This window comes from Rhinoraja longicauda, chromosome 2 (genome assembly GCF_053455715.1).
Source record: "Rhinoraja longicauda isolate Sanriku21f chromosome 2, sRhiLon1.1, whole genome shotgun sequence".
In the NCBI taxonomy this organism is placed as follows: domain Eukaryota; kingdom Metazoa; phylum Chordata; class Chondrichthyes; order Rajiformes; family Arhynchobatidae; genus Rhinoraja; species Rhinoraja longicauda.
In genome coordinates, this window is record NC_135954.1 from 85,604,558 (window position 1) to 85,622,525 (window position 17,968).

Below are 17,968 nucleotides of genomic sequence, written 5' to 3' on the forward strand. Positions count from 1 at the left end.
TTGCTGCTTTACAGCGAATGCAGCGCCGGAGACTCAGGTTCGATCCTGACTACGGGTGCTGCACTGTAAGGAGTTTGTACGTTCTCCCCGTGACCTGCGTGGGTTTTCTCCGAGATCTTCGGTTTCCTCCCACACTCCAAAGACGTACAGGTATGTAGGTTAATTGGCTGGGTAAATGTAAAAATTGTCCCTAGTGTGTGTAGGATAGTGTTAATGTACGGGGATCGCTGGGCGGCACGGACTTGGTGGGCCGAAAAGGCCTGTTTCCGGCTGTATATATATGATATGATATGGAAACACTAAAAGGACACAGTGCTGGAGTAACTCAGCAGGTCAGGCAACATCCCAGGGAACATGGATAGGTGACGTTTTGGATCGAGACCCTTCTTCAGTCTGAACACCACCTATCGCAAGTCTGAAGAACAATTTTGACCCAATTATGACCTATCCATGTTCTCCAGGGGTGCTGCCTGACCTGCTGAGTTGTTCTAGCACTTTTTGTCTTTTTTGTGTGTTAACTAGCATCTGCAGTTCTTTGTTTCTATATGAAAACACTGAAGCAGTTCAAGTGAATCATATATTCATGAAGAAACAAGGAACTGTAAAATGTTGGTTTACCATAAAAGACACAAAGTGCTGCAGTAACTCAACGAGTCAGACAGCCTCTCTGAAGAATAAAATAGGCAATGTTTTGAGTTGGGACCCTTCTTCAGACTGATTGTGGTGGGGGAAGAGTTGAACGTGAATCTTTGTCGCCTGTAAGTACTGCTAAGGTTCCTGGATGGAGGCGAAGGAGGTGTAAGGACAGGTCTTTATTTCATTCTTTCTTGTCTTGTTCCTCTATGCTGTCCAATGAACTCAACCTAAAGGAGCACCATCACAGCATTCACTAAAGAAGGATCCTATAATAAGTTCAATTGCGAACAGTACCAAGGCATTTATTTTTCAATAGTAGATTCTTATAATGTATCTGTTGCTAGTCAATCCTATCTTCCATTCTTTCATGAAAATATTTGTTCTTTCAGCACTGCAGCCAACTCTGCTCTGCCCCACAACCCCAGTCTCCCATCCCAGCACTCCATACCAAATTTCCCATCATTCTTATTCCCAGCTCTTTCCCTGCTCTTCTGGTTGGTTAAAAGTTGTTACTTTGGTAACCGTTCCACTTTTGATTTCATGTCTACGTAATTGTTTGTGTCTCTGCTTTCGCTTCCTGACCATCTGAGTAGTTCTAACATTTTCTGTGTAGATTTTAGATTTCCAACATCTGCACTATTTTGATTGTGTCACTCACAGCGTCTGTTATGTATTCGAGGTATTTTTTTCATTCAAATATTTTCTCGTTTCTTTCCAGATCAAAAACATGGCAGATTCTAAAGCGTTGGGTGTCCTTGTTTATGTCAGTCTTGGCAGGCCACTTCAGGATATGAACTGTGAAGGAGTGGAATGCCAAACTACCATAGACATACCAGCTTCAATGATGCACTTTCAACAAGATGTGATTAATTTACTCAGGTAAATTCTTCTTCCTCTTGGCCTTTTCTCTTTCGAGATGTACTGATTTTATATGATGCTACAGGAATACCTATAGGAATGGTGTGATATTTTTCATAGAATCATAGGATCTTTATGCCAAGAGAGCCAGTCAGCCCATCAGTCTATGGCAGTCAGAAAATAACAACCCAGTGTAATCCCACATTCTTGCAGAAGATCCCATGATTTGAAGGCCATGGCTTTTCAAATGCACAATCAAATACCTTTAAAAATCTAATGAGGGATTCTGATTGGCAACTCATTTCAGAAACAATTTTTAAAATCTGAAGTATGAAAATGCTGCCTTTTTTAATTGCTGCCAGTGCAATATAAGAATTGATGTCAGCAATTTATTTTTTATTGTGGGTCAGTAAACATAAGAAGTGACTTCTTAATTTAAACGTGAAACAGAGTTGTACGGATGCCAGTCTCTTTAAACTAGATGAAATATAAATATAACTTCAAAAGCAATTTCACAATTCCTTTCTGCTCTGTCCCTCACATTTCTGCACCAGCTTTAATCTGCTCTTTTCCCCACTTTTATTGCTTTCTCATTTGTCCTCTTTCTTACCATTCAATCTCTAACAAGTGATTGGTTGCACCTTGAAATTAGTTGCTCTTTTGGTACAGCACTAATTTTTGCAAAGTGTCTCGGAATATTTTCAACATGGAAGACCCTGCATAAATGCAATTTTTTATTGTAATATTTTAAGCATTCGTGTTACGGCATCTTTTTGAAGATCTCTGGGAATCATAATTGTTGCCTGACTGCTGAGTGTCTTCTTCTTTATAACTGTTTCTTCCTATCCCTCTCTGCCAGCTGTCTTTGAAACGATTCTGTATTGCTATCTCAGTACTACTCATGCCTTTCTATTATGTTTGATTGATAAGGAGATTGTTTCTGTTCTATTATTTGGTTCTGTTGCAGATAACAATGTTATTTTTGAAGGAGCATTGCATCTGGACCATGATAACTGTCACATATTCAACCTCTTCTATCAGTGGTACCCTCCAAATCCACCCTCTCCATCTTTGCCAAACATTTTACATATTTTAGAAAATGTTAGGCTTTATTCTTTGAGTCTTGTTTTTTGTGGCTTCTAAATTATTTTCTCTTTCTGTCATTTCCACCTGCTTGGGTCTCACTGCACCCTTTAATACTGCTTTTAACCTTTCCTCAATAAGGACTGATCTTGCTTTAGTACTTAACCTGTAGGTATTATCCTTTTTGACACACTTCCTAAGTGAACTACGCTATGTATATATGTTATTGCTCGCACTGAAATTAGCTAGCTATCTCTCTAGTGAGGTGGTACTCCCTGGTTTTCTAGGTATCGTTATTACTCGGAGCTCGTATTCTGCAATGTGTACATTATTATATGCAAGATTTACCTGAATATTTTCATGGAATGTAGGGAATGAGGTCCATTTATAGATCAGAATAAGATTTAGACACACAAGGAACCACAGATGCTGGAACCTTGAGCAAAACACAGCTGGGATAATTCAGCGGGTCAGGCAGCATCCGTGGAGGGAATGGATAGGTGATCCTTCAGCAGACTGTAGGAGATGGGACAAAGCTGGAAAAAGATGGGGATGGGACAAAGTTTGCCAAACAGTAGTTGCATAGAGATGAGGAGGTTTTTGATTGGCAAATGGGTGGAGTAAGTAACAGAGACACAAGATGAAAAAGAGACAAAAGCGTGTCAGTTAATGGAAGAAGAGGAGTGAAATGTAAAGCCAGAGGAGGGTATATAGGCAGTGGGGGATGGTGTGTGGGGGAAGGGAGGCAAAATAGTGGTAGAAATTAGTGTACAGTGGGATGGACGAGGGAGCATGGGATAGAGAGAGGGAAAAAGGGGGAGTGTTACTTAAAATTAGAGAATTCAATGTTCATACTGTTGGGTTGTAGGCTACCCAATAAGATTTAAACAGGCCTGTACAAATCTAGTGGTGCCATGTAAAATGGCCTTGTCATCATCTCCAATATGATGATTACTTAATGGTGTGGAACATTTCCTTACAAATAATCCTCATAGATGCCCTGAAGAACAATTGGCTGAAAGAGATGCAACTAAAATCTCAAGAGGATGCAAAAAGCAATCCATTGTCAAATACAATAGACTCCTGTGCATTCTCACATATGGGAACTTAACTTGATTATCATATTTGATCCATCCATTAGTTGTTCACTTTACATCCATTCACAGCTCTCTCCTCATATTTTCTATCTTATGGAATATGAGACTTGATATTGCTGGTGAGGATGGAACTGGTTTCAGAATGGCAGAAGGTTGTTGAAACCTTGAAATTTAAAGAAGACTTTCTGTTTGCTCAGATCATGTAGACAATTTGTCAAGGATATTTTAAGGACATTTTCTTCCAAAATGAAACAGTTGATTCTAAAATTAAATTTGAAGACTAACTATTGCACAATTAAAAATGTAAAAATTTGAAAGATGCAGATGTATTAAAATGACAGTTTTTTGAAGTAGGCAGTGGAGTCAACAATGAAGGAAAGTGTAGAGTCAGATTTATGCATGCTCAAAATTGCACAAATGCTAACATGAATGGATGTACAACAATATCTACTTGGGAGACCTTTTAAGCTTGGACAGTTTACATCTGCACAAAATTGTTTTTACTGGCATCTTTTGCAGAATGATTAGCTACAATATCAAAAGAAGAGCAAAATTATTGTGTATTGGATGAATTGTGTAAAACCTTAAAAAGGGCAGTCAAGGGTAACAGAGCACTTTTTTTTTCTGTGTTAGAATTTCAGATAAAAATGTTGGACAACAGAGAGGTATTAATCTTCAAAACTGGATATCATGCTAATTATGATCACTGCCAACAAAATCAAGTCAGCGACTTTAGACAAAGTTTCACAAGTATATTATTCCATCACTAACTTTTTAAAAAAAAGACTCTTCAAAGATGATCAAGTGCTCTTGTCTTTGTAATTTTGTTTAAAGTAAGCAAGAAAAAATAGGTGATGAAGGTGAGTGCAGAAGTTTAATATAGTGAGATCGCTCAAAAATGATTGGCCATATTTGTCACAGTCATCCGCATCAATGTTCTCTTAAGACCCAGCTAATGATAAAATATTGTGGTTTTTTTTGACAAAATGATGTGCCTTGGCTGACAGTAACATAGTGCCTGTCATATTCCAACCTACAGTTTTAGAGAGAATTATTCCAGAGAAAGAGAAGTGTTGTATTGAAAACAGAGACGTATCAAAGCAAACATTTAAACCATTTTACTAGTTTCATCCAAACACAAGAGACTGCAGATGCTAGAATCTTGAACATAAAACAATCTCCTGGAGGAACTATGCAGGTAAAGTAGCACCTGTGGAGGGAAATAGACAATTATGTTTGGGTCGAGACCCTTCCTCTGGATGTCCAAAGGAACTAATCAGGTCAATCAGCATCTGTGGAAGGAAAAGGACAGTCAATGTTTCAGGTCACAACCCTTCCTCTGGATGTCCAGAGGAAGGGTTGTGACCTGAAACATTGACTGTCCTTTTCCTTCCACAGATGCTGATTGACCTGATTAGTTCCTTTGGCAGATTATTTGATACTACTTTCATTGATCTCCAAAGATAAAAGTGAAACATTAATATTTTGCAGGCTGCCAAGATTTTCAATACGATGTGAGTGCAGTGAAACCTTAAATGACCCGTTCTTGACCAATTGCCTCATGGAATATATTTCCATCTATGGTCTCTATGGCGGCAAGGTGGTGCAGCGGTAGAGTTGTTGCCTTACAGCGAATGCAGTGCCGGAGACCCGGGTTCAATCCTGACTATGGATGCTGTCTATACGGAATTTGTACGTTCTCCCTGTGACCTACGTGGGTTTACTCCGAGATTTTCGGTTTCCTCCCACACTCCAAAGACGTACATGTATGTAGGTTAATTGGCTTGGTAAATGTAAAAATTGACCCTAGTGTGTGTAGGATAGTGTTAATATGCGGGGATCGCTGGACAACGGGGATTGCTGATTGGTGCGGACCCAGTGGGTCGAAGGGCCTGTTTCCGCACTGTATCTCTAAACTAAACTAAACAAACTAAATTACATTGGTAAGGAAATCCGTAAGAAACCCATACATTAGTTGACATCAAAAGAAAGAATATACTATGAACTGAATACCAGAAGAACACATTAGATTACTACATTTAGATTTGGATTTTTCCACAGAATGAGAATGAGAATATTGTGTTTATAATAAACAAATACTTAGAATTTGTAATTGCAGTGATGATGAAACCACGACATTCATTGTTTCTACTGTTCGTCTGACAATGGTAACACCTGCTCATGTGCAATTAAATATGGAAATACTGCAGTTACTCCTCCTCGGAGTCCGTTGTTGCAGACTTCACGGATTCTCCATAAACATTAAGGTTTAAACTTTAAATATGATCTTGATCCTAAATCTAATGATAGCTCTATTGCTCTGAAATGTTTAATGTGTATGTAAATAATCAAGAAAAGAGATGGATAAAGTAATTCAGAAATCAATAAAGTATTAATTTAATATGATGTACCACAGGGCTTAATACCCATTCTAAATGTTCAGGTCTAAATATCACCAAAAAATCATAAATACCACATGTAGCGGCCAGCTTTATGCTTCCTTATAAAGCCCCAAAGTTTGCTGTTTGACAAAGGAATAGGAGCGGTGGTTCTTAACTCAAATAATAACAACAGAGAGATCTTCATGACCTTACAGTTAGTTAGTCGTTTATTTGAAGTTGCAATAAAAACATATTGACATATCTCTTGTCATTAACTTTTTGTTTCTATGTCGTAAGAACTTAGTTTCTCACCGACACTCCTTCGTATCCTGTTACTGACTAAAACCTTATGATTTAGTCGGCTTGACTTGTATGACATGCTCACCTTATGTCAGCAGGTTCTTGGCGTGTCACACTGAAGTATTACGTCAGTGCCGGGCAAGTTATACTCATAATCAGACTCCTCCCCTGGATTCTCCCAGTCCATATACGTAAGCATAATATTAACCTCTTTGTGTCCAAAAATAATACAGCAGGACACAAAATAATATCATAATATGCAAAATAATTAATAAACGTAAAATGGCTCCTACACTGAATTTTGCCATAAATCTTACATTGTGTTTCACATTAACTTTTGTTATGCAAAACTTGTGTAGCTATTTTATAAATTTATGCTAATGCCATTCATTCAACCATCCATCTGTGACTCAAGTAAATAGACCAACTTGGTAAGTTTACCATTTGATGGCAATATTATTACTCATGGTATGAATATTGGCACTTTATTTGATGACAGAGAATGTCATTTGTCTTCCAAGAGTACATTGATTATTATTCATCTCCTCACATCTTCCCAAGTCCACCCGTATCCGCCTTCCGCAGAGACCATTCCCTTCGCAACTCCCTGGTTAACTTATCCCTTCCCACCCAAACCACCCCCACCCCAGGTACCTTCCCCATGCAACCGCAGAAGATGCAACATCTGTCCCTATACCTCCTCCCTCAACTCTGTCCAGGGACCCCGACAATCCTTTCAGGTTAAGCAGAGGTTCACTTACACCTCCTCCAACCTCATCTACTGTATTCATTGTTCTACGTCAGTGAGATGAAACGTAGACTGGGCGATCATTTCGCTGAACACCTTCACTCAGTCTGCCTGAACCTTCCTGATCCCCTGGTTGCTAACCACTTTAATTCTCCTTCCCATTTCCACACAGACCTTTCTGCCCTAGGTCTGCTCCATTGTCAGAGTGAGGCTAAATGCAAATTGGAGGAACAACATCTCATATTTCGCTTGGTATGAATTTTGATTTCTCTAACTTCAAGTAATCCCAGCATTCCCACTCTCTCTATCCCTCCTCCACCCAAGTCGCAGTAGCTTCTTGTTTTCACCAAACAAACAGCTAACATTGGCCTTTTCCCTTTATCATCGTTACTTTTTAACATAAATCTCATTAATTGTTTTTTAGCTCTCTACATCATCGTCTATATGTCTCATTTCCCTTGTCCCTAACCAGTCTGAAGAAAAGTCAGACTAAAAACGTCAGCCATTCCTTCCCTCCAGAGATGCTGCCTGTCCCCGCTGAGTTACTCCAGCCTTTTGTGTCGATCTTCGATTATTATTCATTGGGCCGTTGAATCCAGAACTTTATTGATATTTAGCGTTAGATATTTATAACTTTTATTTCATTGTTTAGTACACAGGCATGGGGATCTTCAAAGATTATTTGTACATTTGAGCTTTTCTTTTCCATTAATTAATTATCTCTATCAGGATATACAACTGATGAAATAAAAATATGATGGGAATATTTCAAGCAAAAAACCCTAACATTTTTATATACCCAGTAGGTATATTTATTATGCAATATTTTACTTAGAAAGTGTAAGTTCGTGTGTTTATTATTCATCATTTGTAATATAAATGTTGCCACTGAAAAATATGCCATTTACTCAAAATCCATGTAGGCAAGGCAGTGCTTCAAACAATTCATACCTATTAATGCATTAATCTAAAGGCTTGCTATTTAAATAGTGAACACTTTTATTATCAGGCCCTGTTTATGATATTATGCAAACTCTAACAGAACTTAATTTAATGCACAAGCTTCTGGAAATACATCATGTTTTGTATCTGAAAATCCGTATTTGAAAATTGAAATGTAATAACATTTTATTCGTTAAAACTGCAAACAGATTTTACTAAATGCTTTTTCAAATTTGTGTGTTTCTAGTATCTCCGCTTTTATCGCTCATGTTCATAAATAACAGTAAGGGAAAGTAAATAGAGAATTTTATCCAGCAGTAAGGAGCAAGTAAATTAGAAGGAAGAACATGCATGGCCATCTTGCAGTAGGACGTCCTACCCAAAACTGCTCTGAGCTTTTCTGTGAGACAAGTTTTAAATTCCATATCCATAGCATCACAAACCAGTTTATTTGTAGCTGGCATAATTTAAGAAATCTAACCTAAATAAAAAATAATTGTGTGAGCATCTGTCAATGACAATTTTTCTCTCATTCTTGGTAAAAAAATTGTATTTATCACACAAATAATAGGATTAAAGCAGATTATCTTTCAAACATAACATTGCTCTTTGAGATAACTTTCTCAATGTAAATTGGCTTTCTCCTTGCAAGGAATATTCAAAAAATTATTGTATAAATAAATTACTGATTGGCTCTAAAGGAAGTTTAGACATGCTGACAACATGACAAATGTTACATAAACACGTCTTTCATGGTTATGACACAAGATCTGAAGTTCAGTTCCTCTTTATATATTATTGCAACTCTGGCAAATTTGTGCATTATTCATGAAATTTTATGAGCATTGTTGTGTCGATGATTACACCACACAGAGCTTGCATACTTATTTCAAAATTTCAACCCTACCAAGGCTTACTGCATGATTGCAAAGCAGATCCCAGAAATATCACTTTATAGAGCAAAACTCTGTACGTTAACAAAACATGAGGTGATATGCCACAAATTGACTAATTTTGGCAGATAAGATCCCTTGGTGTCCAAAGTGAATATATATTTTCTTTGTGTTTATTTTCTAGCTGTGGTTTACCTGAATTGAAATGGACAGATCTACTGTTAGATGATCTTCTGCTGACTTATAGGATATACTGAATGTGGAGTATTGATTCTGAAGAAAGGATAAAGGATTTTGTTCAAAATTTCCAAATTCATATTTGTAATATATCTCGTTCTACCAAATTGAATGACCCGTCAATATGTGTATCATGCTTATCCAAACTGAAAATATCTCTTCATCTCTTATGTTAAGGATAATTTGCTTTTATTCTAGTTCCCTGGGTTCTGATGTGATTAATGAGTTTTGTGCAGTCGCTACCGGACTTATGACAGGTGGAGCTTGCAAAGCCGGTGAATGCATTGGTTACATTATTGTATGCACCTCCTGCTGCCTGTGCTTGGCTTCCATATGCTCCAGTTGGAGAAGCACAAAATGTTGGTGCCTTCCTATATGATTCCCCAGCAGTTAGCACAGTGTTTCGCCAGGGATTCTTGTGAGTCAGTAAGGATATTACCTTCTTTCAAAAAGATTTGGTGACCTTTTGACAACAGTTCTACTAAAATGAACAAAACAAAATGACCAATACAATCTGTTCATTGTGCATGCTTCACCTAGCATTGAATAGTGCCCCTCAAATCCCATCTAGGCTATTTAATGAAATTTGAAATTAATTTCAGTTTTATTTCCTGCTGCTACAAAGATGATAGTGGCCCTAAAATCTTAAATTCATTGTAAGATGTTGCTGGCTATATTGTAGTGTGCTTTGGTATGCCTCTTTCACATCTCAGCTGTACTCAGAGAGATGATAGAGACTCTGCTGAAGGAGAAGAGAATGCATCTCCTTCCTTAGACAGAGACTGGTAGGTAGTACAAGCTGAGGTATTTATCTGTATTACAGTCTACTTTCACTATTTCACTAGAATAGTGAAAGGCTTGGATAGAGTGAATGTGGAGAGGATGTTTCCACTAGTGGGAGAGTCTAAGACTAGAGGTCATAGGCTCAGATTTAAAGGACGTTCCTTTAGGAAGGAGATGAGGAGAAATTTATTTCGTCAGAGGGTGGTGAATCTGTGGAATTCTTTGCCACAGGCTGTGGAGGCCAAGTCAGTGGATATTTTTTATGGCAGAGATAGATAGATTCTTGATTAGTACGGGTGTCAGAGGTTATGGGGGAAAAGGCAGGAAAATTGGGTTAGGAGGGAGAGATAGGTCAGCCATGATGGGTCGAATGGCCTAATTCTACTCCAAATCCTTATGATCTTATGATGGCAGAGAGTGGTTGAAAATATCAATGTAATCTGGTGGGATGAATCTTCCTTAAAATATGGAACTGTACAAGAACTGAAAGAGATTACATTGCTTAATCATTCAAGTAGCTTCCAATTACATTCAGAAATTTGCTATATTCAGTGGCAGACATCTTATGATCTTGCACTAAACTTTCATCTTCCATTAGTTAGTTTCTATTTCCAAGCAACCTTGCCTCATGGTTATTTGGACACCTATACACCGAGACAACATTATGGGTTGGGCGAATAAGTGGCAGGTAACATTTGACACCACACAAGTGCCAGGCACTCTCACTCTCTCCATATCTTCCAGCATTCTGTTTGTTTTTGTTCCAGGTTCCAGCATCGGTAATCCTTTTTGTCTACCTTCCAGGTAGAGACAACAAACCTGCAAATTTTACCTGCTTGAAAGTTATCATAGCTAACTTGGAAATATATTTGTTTCCTTCCATTGTCTTTGAGTGAAAATGCTGGAACTTCACAAAATGTTGTGGAGGGATTGCCAGCATTTATGGGAAGCATTTCAAGAAGCGGCAGGCCACCGATCAGGAAGGATCTGTAATTGCAGATCTGCCAGGGATGGCCATATATCATGTGTGAATAAAAATAGTGTAAATAAAGAAAAACTAATAGTACATCAAAGATCAATTCTTAACTTCCTTCAATGATCAGGACACAGGCTTAAAGCATATTAACATAATGCGATTAAACATCAAGGCAATAAACAGCACTATTAAGGCTACCTTGGTTTTGAAGTGGTAATACTGAAGTGGAAGCACAAATTTTCTGCACACCAAGGTCAACTACGACAGAGGTATTGGTACATCGAGATCCCAACACTTTCTTTTTGAGCACAATCTAATTTAGTCTCCATCATTTTACATTGAAAAGGGTTAGAGATATGTTGAGACCACTCCTAAGTGGTTTTACTTTACCAATATGTTACTGATTATTTGACCCTATTTTCCCCCTGGAATATAAGGGGATGAAATTGTCATGTTGGATGGAAGCATCTTAGATACCCCAAGGGCAAGAAAGGCACTTTATAAATCATCATTTTAAAGTGTAATGATTTCCCAGTTCTTATGATTTCTATGTCTATCTCATTGAGAGGTTTGTCATTTGGGATGTGGTATTTTGTTGCAATTGCATAATTTATCTTCATGCTGACATTGCTGGTATGTTCAGCAGCCTCGATCACTCCAGGTCAGAGGATCTTCAGGTGAAAATCCGAAAAACTCACAGAAAATGCATCAATAGCTTAGCAGCATAAGCTTACAGTCAGAGTTTGAGGAACCAGCGGAAATTATGCCCCAAAGGCGTTGATACAGGAGGAATATTAATAATCAAAGTATTACATCATTGTTATGTATAACCTGTTTAACTGCTTTATTATGCAGAAACCGCACTAAAGTGAATGTGAACTTCCAACACACTCCCTCGCCTATTTTTTTCTTTGGAATTAACATGGAAAGAAAATTGTCGGAACTGGGTTGGTTCCTCTATCCATCATTTAATTTTATTATCTGGCAAGCTCAATGGTAAGAAACCACTAAATATGAAACAGGACCCTTGTCATCGTTTGGGTTGGGGAAAATCAAAGGAAATGTGGTTTTACAAAAAATGATTTTCAATGTCATTTTCTTTGGTTTACATTTACATTTTTACTCTGTACTTTTTATTTCAAAACAAATCGGCCTTTCAATATAAGGGAAGCAATTCCAGTAGTTCTTATTATTGTTCTCTTACACCCATCAATTGGTTCTTTTGCCTTTAACCTACAATGAGATAAATTACAACAGCTAATGAACCTACCAGCTTGTCTTTGGGGGTGTGGGAGGGAACCCAGAGGAAATCCCCATCAGAAACTAACAAAATTTCAATTTACAACATACTTGATAGTATTTTCCCACTTCAAAGAGATATATTTTATTGTTACTGCGATATGTTGTAGGTGACTTGTGAGGATGGATGTTAGTTTTACAAGGGAAAGCAGGGACCAAAGCATTCCTTTTATAAGTTGACAAAACAATATGCATCTCCTGGTACCACATGGCACATATAATCTGTTTGGATTTTATTTGGCAAAGAACCATTATCTTCAGGTGGGAGGAAACTCAGCAACAATCTCTTGCTCAGGCATCGAAGGAAAAATAAAGCTACCTTTTAAATGTTGAATTCAGGAGAATGTTTAGTTGCTTATTTGAAAATCTGGAAATAGGTGACTAGAGGAACATGCCACTGGGTTAGCTCTGCAGCTAGAGCTGATTACCAAATGATTTCAATTGAGAAAACACATTAACATTGCAGCTCTGGCCTCTGAATTAGAGGGGGAAACCAGCAGAAGTTCCTCCCACTTGCTTTCCCTATGTAAATTACAATTAAATATATTCCTCCCTCAAAAAAAACTCTTTAGATTTGAATAGCTCCAGAAACTCTATGAAGTCTTGGAAGCTTTTCTTTGCCATTGGAAACTTATGCTACATCTTAAGTTAGCATGGGTGTGTTTTAAGAATCTTGGGATATATGGGCATTGTCAAGGGTATCTGTTGTCAATACCATACTTCAAGGGCTAGGAAGTCAACAATGTCTCTAAAAGTGGAGGCCAGTTTTGTCGAAACAAGAACTGCAAATGCAGATTTACCAAGGAAAGACACAAAACGCTGGAGTAACTCAGCACAGCTGGCAGCATCCCTAGGGAACATGTATAGGTGATGTTTTGGGTCGGGATCCTTGTTCAGATTTTCAGATCAGGCCAGTTTTGTGTGAGCCACCCTGATGACAACATTTAGTCTACCAAAAGGGTTTGGCATTGGGCATAATGTAACTGAGTGAGGTTGAAAGATGGAGGCAATTATGGATTAGTGGTCAGGTTGAGACTTGGACACAGAGTTAGGGGTCAATCAATCTGGGAATTGAGGGAGTTTATGCACATAATTGGTGGGTCAGACATTAGGTGGGAGTTGAGGGAGTGGTTGTTGAAAGTTGGAAATTAGGAATAACCTCACCATTTTTATATAGATGTATTATAACTTAACTGCACTTATATTTTATGCCCTGGCTAATGAAGGCTAGCATCTCATGTGGTTTCTTTACTATTCTACCTACATTTTTTGCGACCTTCAGGGATCCCTGGACATGTACATCAAGGTCCCTCTATTCCTCAATGCTCCCTAATACCCCACCATTTATTGTGCATATCTTACCCTTATTTGGCCTCCAAAAATGCATCACATTACACATAGAGTGATACGGTGTTGAAACAGGCCCAACTTGGCCACACCAGTCAACATGTCCTGGCTGCACTAGTCCCACCTGCCTGCGTTTGGTCCATATCCCTCCAAACCTGTCCTATCCCTGCAAACATAAAACATATTAAAACATATTATCAAATATTAAACATATTATCAAGGTTAAATTCCATAATTTAATAATGAGTTAAGCTCAGGCTCCTATAAACTAAAGCTGAAGCAGACGTTGCCTCCCCATTGAAGGCCTGTGAGTGTGGCTTGCACTGTTAGCAGAACAAAAAAACTGCTGGAAGAACTCAGCTGATCAGCTAGCATCTTTGGAGGAAAATGGACAGTCAACGTTTCAGATTGAGACCCTTCCTCTGGATATGCGCAGTCTGCAAACAGGCTTTGTGTGTGCATTCGAGTTTTTGTAAGGAATACGGAAAAATATTTATTACAATCCATTTGATGGCACTACTATTCCCAGCAGTCTCAAATTTGTATGTTTATGAAAGACCTGGATTAAATTTATAGAGATTTAATTTGCCCAAACTAGGTAGATTAAATTTGTAAGTATAGTGTGCTAAAAGTTGCATTGTGCACATGAATTTTCATTTGCAGAATTGTGGTAACTTTACACAGCAAATATATTATTGCATAAAGTATGCAAAATTGAATAAATACTCTGCCATTTAAATGTGATAATTGTTGGATTTTTCTACTAGGTTCGATTATATGAAAAATTTGAAAGCAAAGCTTCAGAGGCCAGCTTTTGTAATAAATGTGTTCAATGACACTCTAATGCAAGGTGACAAGGGAGTTGTTGCGACTGTTGATCTTCCTGAAGGTAATGCAATTGATCTTTTCCATAACCATTTTACTATGATACCAATTATAGCAGTACTTTTATTAACTGACATATCTCTAATCTTGAATTATTATTTCCTGTAATTTACAGTAGCAATAAAATGTAAGGATTCATTTTCTGACTTCCCATGTTTAGCAGGAGCATTCTAATTAATTCTCCGAAAACAGTGCTTTTTATAAACAGACGCTTCAAAAATTGGAAATTGCATTTCTATTAACTCTCTCCTTAAGCTTCATATTTTTAAACTAGCTGTTAAATCGCAACATTTCAAATTACTTATTCCATTTTCCAATGAAAGCATTCCCCATATTCTTTCAAATAATTATTTTGAATTTATATTTACTCAAAGCAAGCATCTTGAGTCATTTAACCTTCCGGTCCTGGATGATTGCCGAGTGATGCACCATAAAGACAGACAACGTCATTATGATCCCACTATAAACTCCATTCTTGGATGAATCACTGTACAACTTTCTCACTTGTACAGCAGTGAGATTTAGGTGATGTAATATAAAGCTACATTCATCCATCATTTATGTTGGCATTTAAATTGTGGCCACAGTCTAAGATGATGCCATGGTAATTAATTACTGCCATAAACATCAAAAGGTAATACTTTATGAATATATTCGAAGCCCACAGAAATAACAAAGTTAATTGCACTTCTATTGGAAGATATTGTCTGTGTGTTGGAGATTATGAGTTTCTTGGGGCTTTACGTTATTAATTTATTAACAAACACAGATAACAAGCAATTGTGCTTTATATACATTGGTTCCTTCCTCAGAGTGCATGCTTGAGTAAATTGGACATGCTCCAAGGATAACTTGCAGGATACCATTCAACTTTTATTTATATTTCATGTGACTTTTTAAACCAAGATGAGATTCCTTAATATAAATGGAATAGGGAAATTATTTGTGTAAAGACTTGAGTGTTTACAGTCAACATTAAATAAAATATAAAGATTTGGAAAGAGAGCTCAAGTAAGATATTGAGATAGAAGATCAGCTATGCTTGTGTGGAATTACGTTTGAAGGTCAGAATGGTTTCTACCTATTTTCTACATGTCTATGTTTCTGAGTTTTTAAAAATAATCATGTACATGACATCTGAAAGGCATTTGACTAAATTGAAATAAATTATTTTAATTGTATAAATTCTCTGTGATATCATACTTAGAATATTGGCAGTAATTTTAAGCGCCCTGATTTTAGAAGAATATTAGTATGTTGGAGAAGATTGACATGGGTGAACCATGCGGTTTGGGATCAATTCAATTTTGTTATTAGGCTTATTATTAGGGCGTGCAGCGTAGGTTCACTAGGATAATTCCCGGAATGGCGGGACTGTCGTATGTTGAAAGGCTGGAGCAATTAGGCTTGTATACACTGGAATTTAGAAGGATGAGGGGGGATCTTATTGAAACATATAAGATAATTAGGGGATTGGACACATTAGAGGCAGGAAACATGTTCCCAATGTTGGGGGAGTCCAGAACAAGGGGCCACAGTTTAAGAATAAGGGGTAGGCCATTTAGAACGGAGATGAGGAAGAACTTTTTCAGTCAGAGAGTGGTGAAGGTGTGGAATTCTCTGCCTCAGAAGGCAGTGGAGGCCAGTTCGTTGGATGCTTTCAAGAGAGAGCTGGATAGAGCTCTTAAGGATAGCGGAGTGAGGGGGTATGGGGAGAAGGCAGGAACGGGGTACTGATTGAGAGTGATCAGCCATGATCGCATTGAATGGCGGTGCTGGCTCGAAGGGCTGAATGGCCTACTCCTGCACCTATTGTCTATTGTTTAGAATGCGTCATCAAACTGCATTGATGCTGCAGCCCTGAAAGAGACTGTTTGATCCAATCAATCTATTTACTTGATCTGCCTCCTGTTCCTTATCAGTAGATCTTGTTGTTCCCTTCCCACTACTGAGTTGCATGACTTCCTCTTGAATGCATCTACGATATCTCCTCCACCACTCCCAATGGGAGATCATTCCACACACTCTGGCTAAGATTCTCCTCAATGCCTTGCCAGATTCACTAATGTGTCTTATATTTGTGGCCCTCAGTTGTGCTCACCCCTGTAAATGGAAATGTTTTCTTTATCGTAGAATCATACTGCATGGAAGCAGGCCATTCAACTCGTCCACGTCAACAAGTGGGCACCCTTCCATAAGAATCCCATCATCAAGCACTTCTACGCTTAAGCACTTTTTTTATAGTGTCAGTGACTCAGCTTCAACTCTGGGTGAAAAAGGGCCCTTCATGTCCCCTCCAAATCTCCTCCACATGCTAAATCCTTGTCCTTTAATTTTATCTACCTCTGGTATTTAGAAACAATTCCTATAGTCTTCCCCTTATATAGTTAGGTTGGAGGGTAATCTCTGTACTTTTGTATTCAATGTCCCGACCAATGATAGCCAGTACCCCATATGCCTTACAAACCACATTATCTATTTGCGTTCCCACCTTCAAGGATCTATGGACGTATACCAAGATCCTTCGGTTCCTTAATGCTGCCTAAGACCTTATCATTCTTGGTGTATGTCTGAGTCTCATCGGTGATCCCAAAATGCATTTATTTGTTTTAAACCACATCTGCTATTTTCCTCCTAACTTTACAATTCTCCTGTTGTTCCTCAAACAGAAACCAATTATTTCCCCTCAACCAACACTTATCTCCATCTGCTGGAACTTGTCCTTACCCTTACCAACTACCCTTTTCACTCCTTCAAAGGTGTAGCCATGAGCACTAATATTGGGTCCCAGCTCTGCTTGGCTTTCTGTTGGTTTCATTAAACACTCCTTCCACACATATCCCAGCATCAATCCACAACTTTTTCTCCATTACATCGGGGCTGCCTCCTGCAGAACTCATTAATTACACTTTACTACTAATTTCCACCTTTCCCTCAAGTTCTATCTCTGACACCTGTCTCCTCTTTCTCCATCTCTCTGTCTCCATCGCAGGAGACAGACTATCAACTGATGGCTACTACAAACTCAATCACTCCCATAGCTACCTTGTGTTACATCTCCTCTCACCCTGTTTCTTGCAAGGCCACAATTTATTACTCTTAATTTTTGCCGCATCTGCTCTGTAGATGAAGCTTTCCACTGTGGATCATCTGAGATGATCTTCAGTAAACCTGTTTACCCCCTGCTGTTGTGGATAGAGTCCTCACCCATATCTCTTCTGTGTTCTGCCATTCTGTTCTTTCTTCCCCTCCCTCCATCTAGTTACCCCGGTCCTCACCTTTCATCCCACTAGCCTCCCCATCCAACACATCATTCTCCAACATTTCTGCTACCTTCAGCATCATCCCGCAAGTCAATTATCCTCGTCCTCGCCCCTTTCTTCTTTCCATAGAGAACACTCTCTCCACAAGTCCTTGGTTCACTCATCCCTTCCACCCAACCCACACCTTCCTCAGGTACTTTGCCCTGCAAACACAGTAAATGAAACACCATCCCTACACCA

At 38.4% G+C, this 17,968-nt stretch overlaps 1 protein-coding gene across 1 annotated transcript in view; it reads left to right on the top strand.

The window, feature by feature from the left end:
• LOC144606320 (uncharacterized) overlaps positions 1–17,968 on the top strand; it is a 117,745-nt gene that overhangs the window by 34,413 nt on the left and 65,364 nt on the right. Inside the window, exons 4-6 of the mRNA XM_078422323.1 lie at positions 1,355–1,515; positions 11,790–11,930; positions 14,348–14,469. Coding sequence (XP_078278449.1) covers positions 1,355–1,515; positions 11,790–11,930; positions 14,348–14,469 — 424 coding nt within the window. The remainder of the gene's footprint in view (positions 1–1,354; positions 1,516–11,789; positions 11,931–14,347; positions 14,470–17,968) is intronic.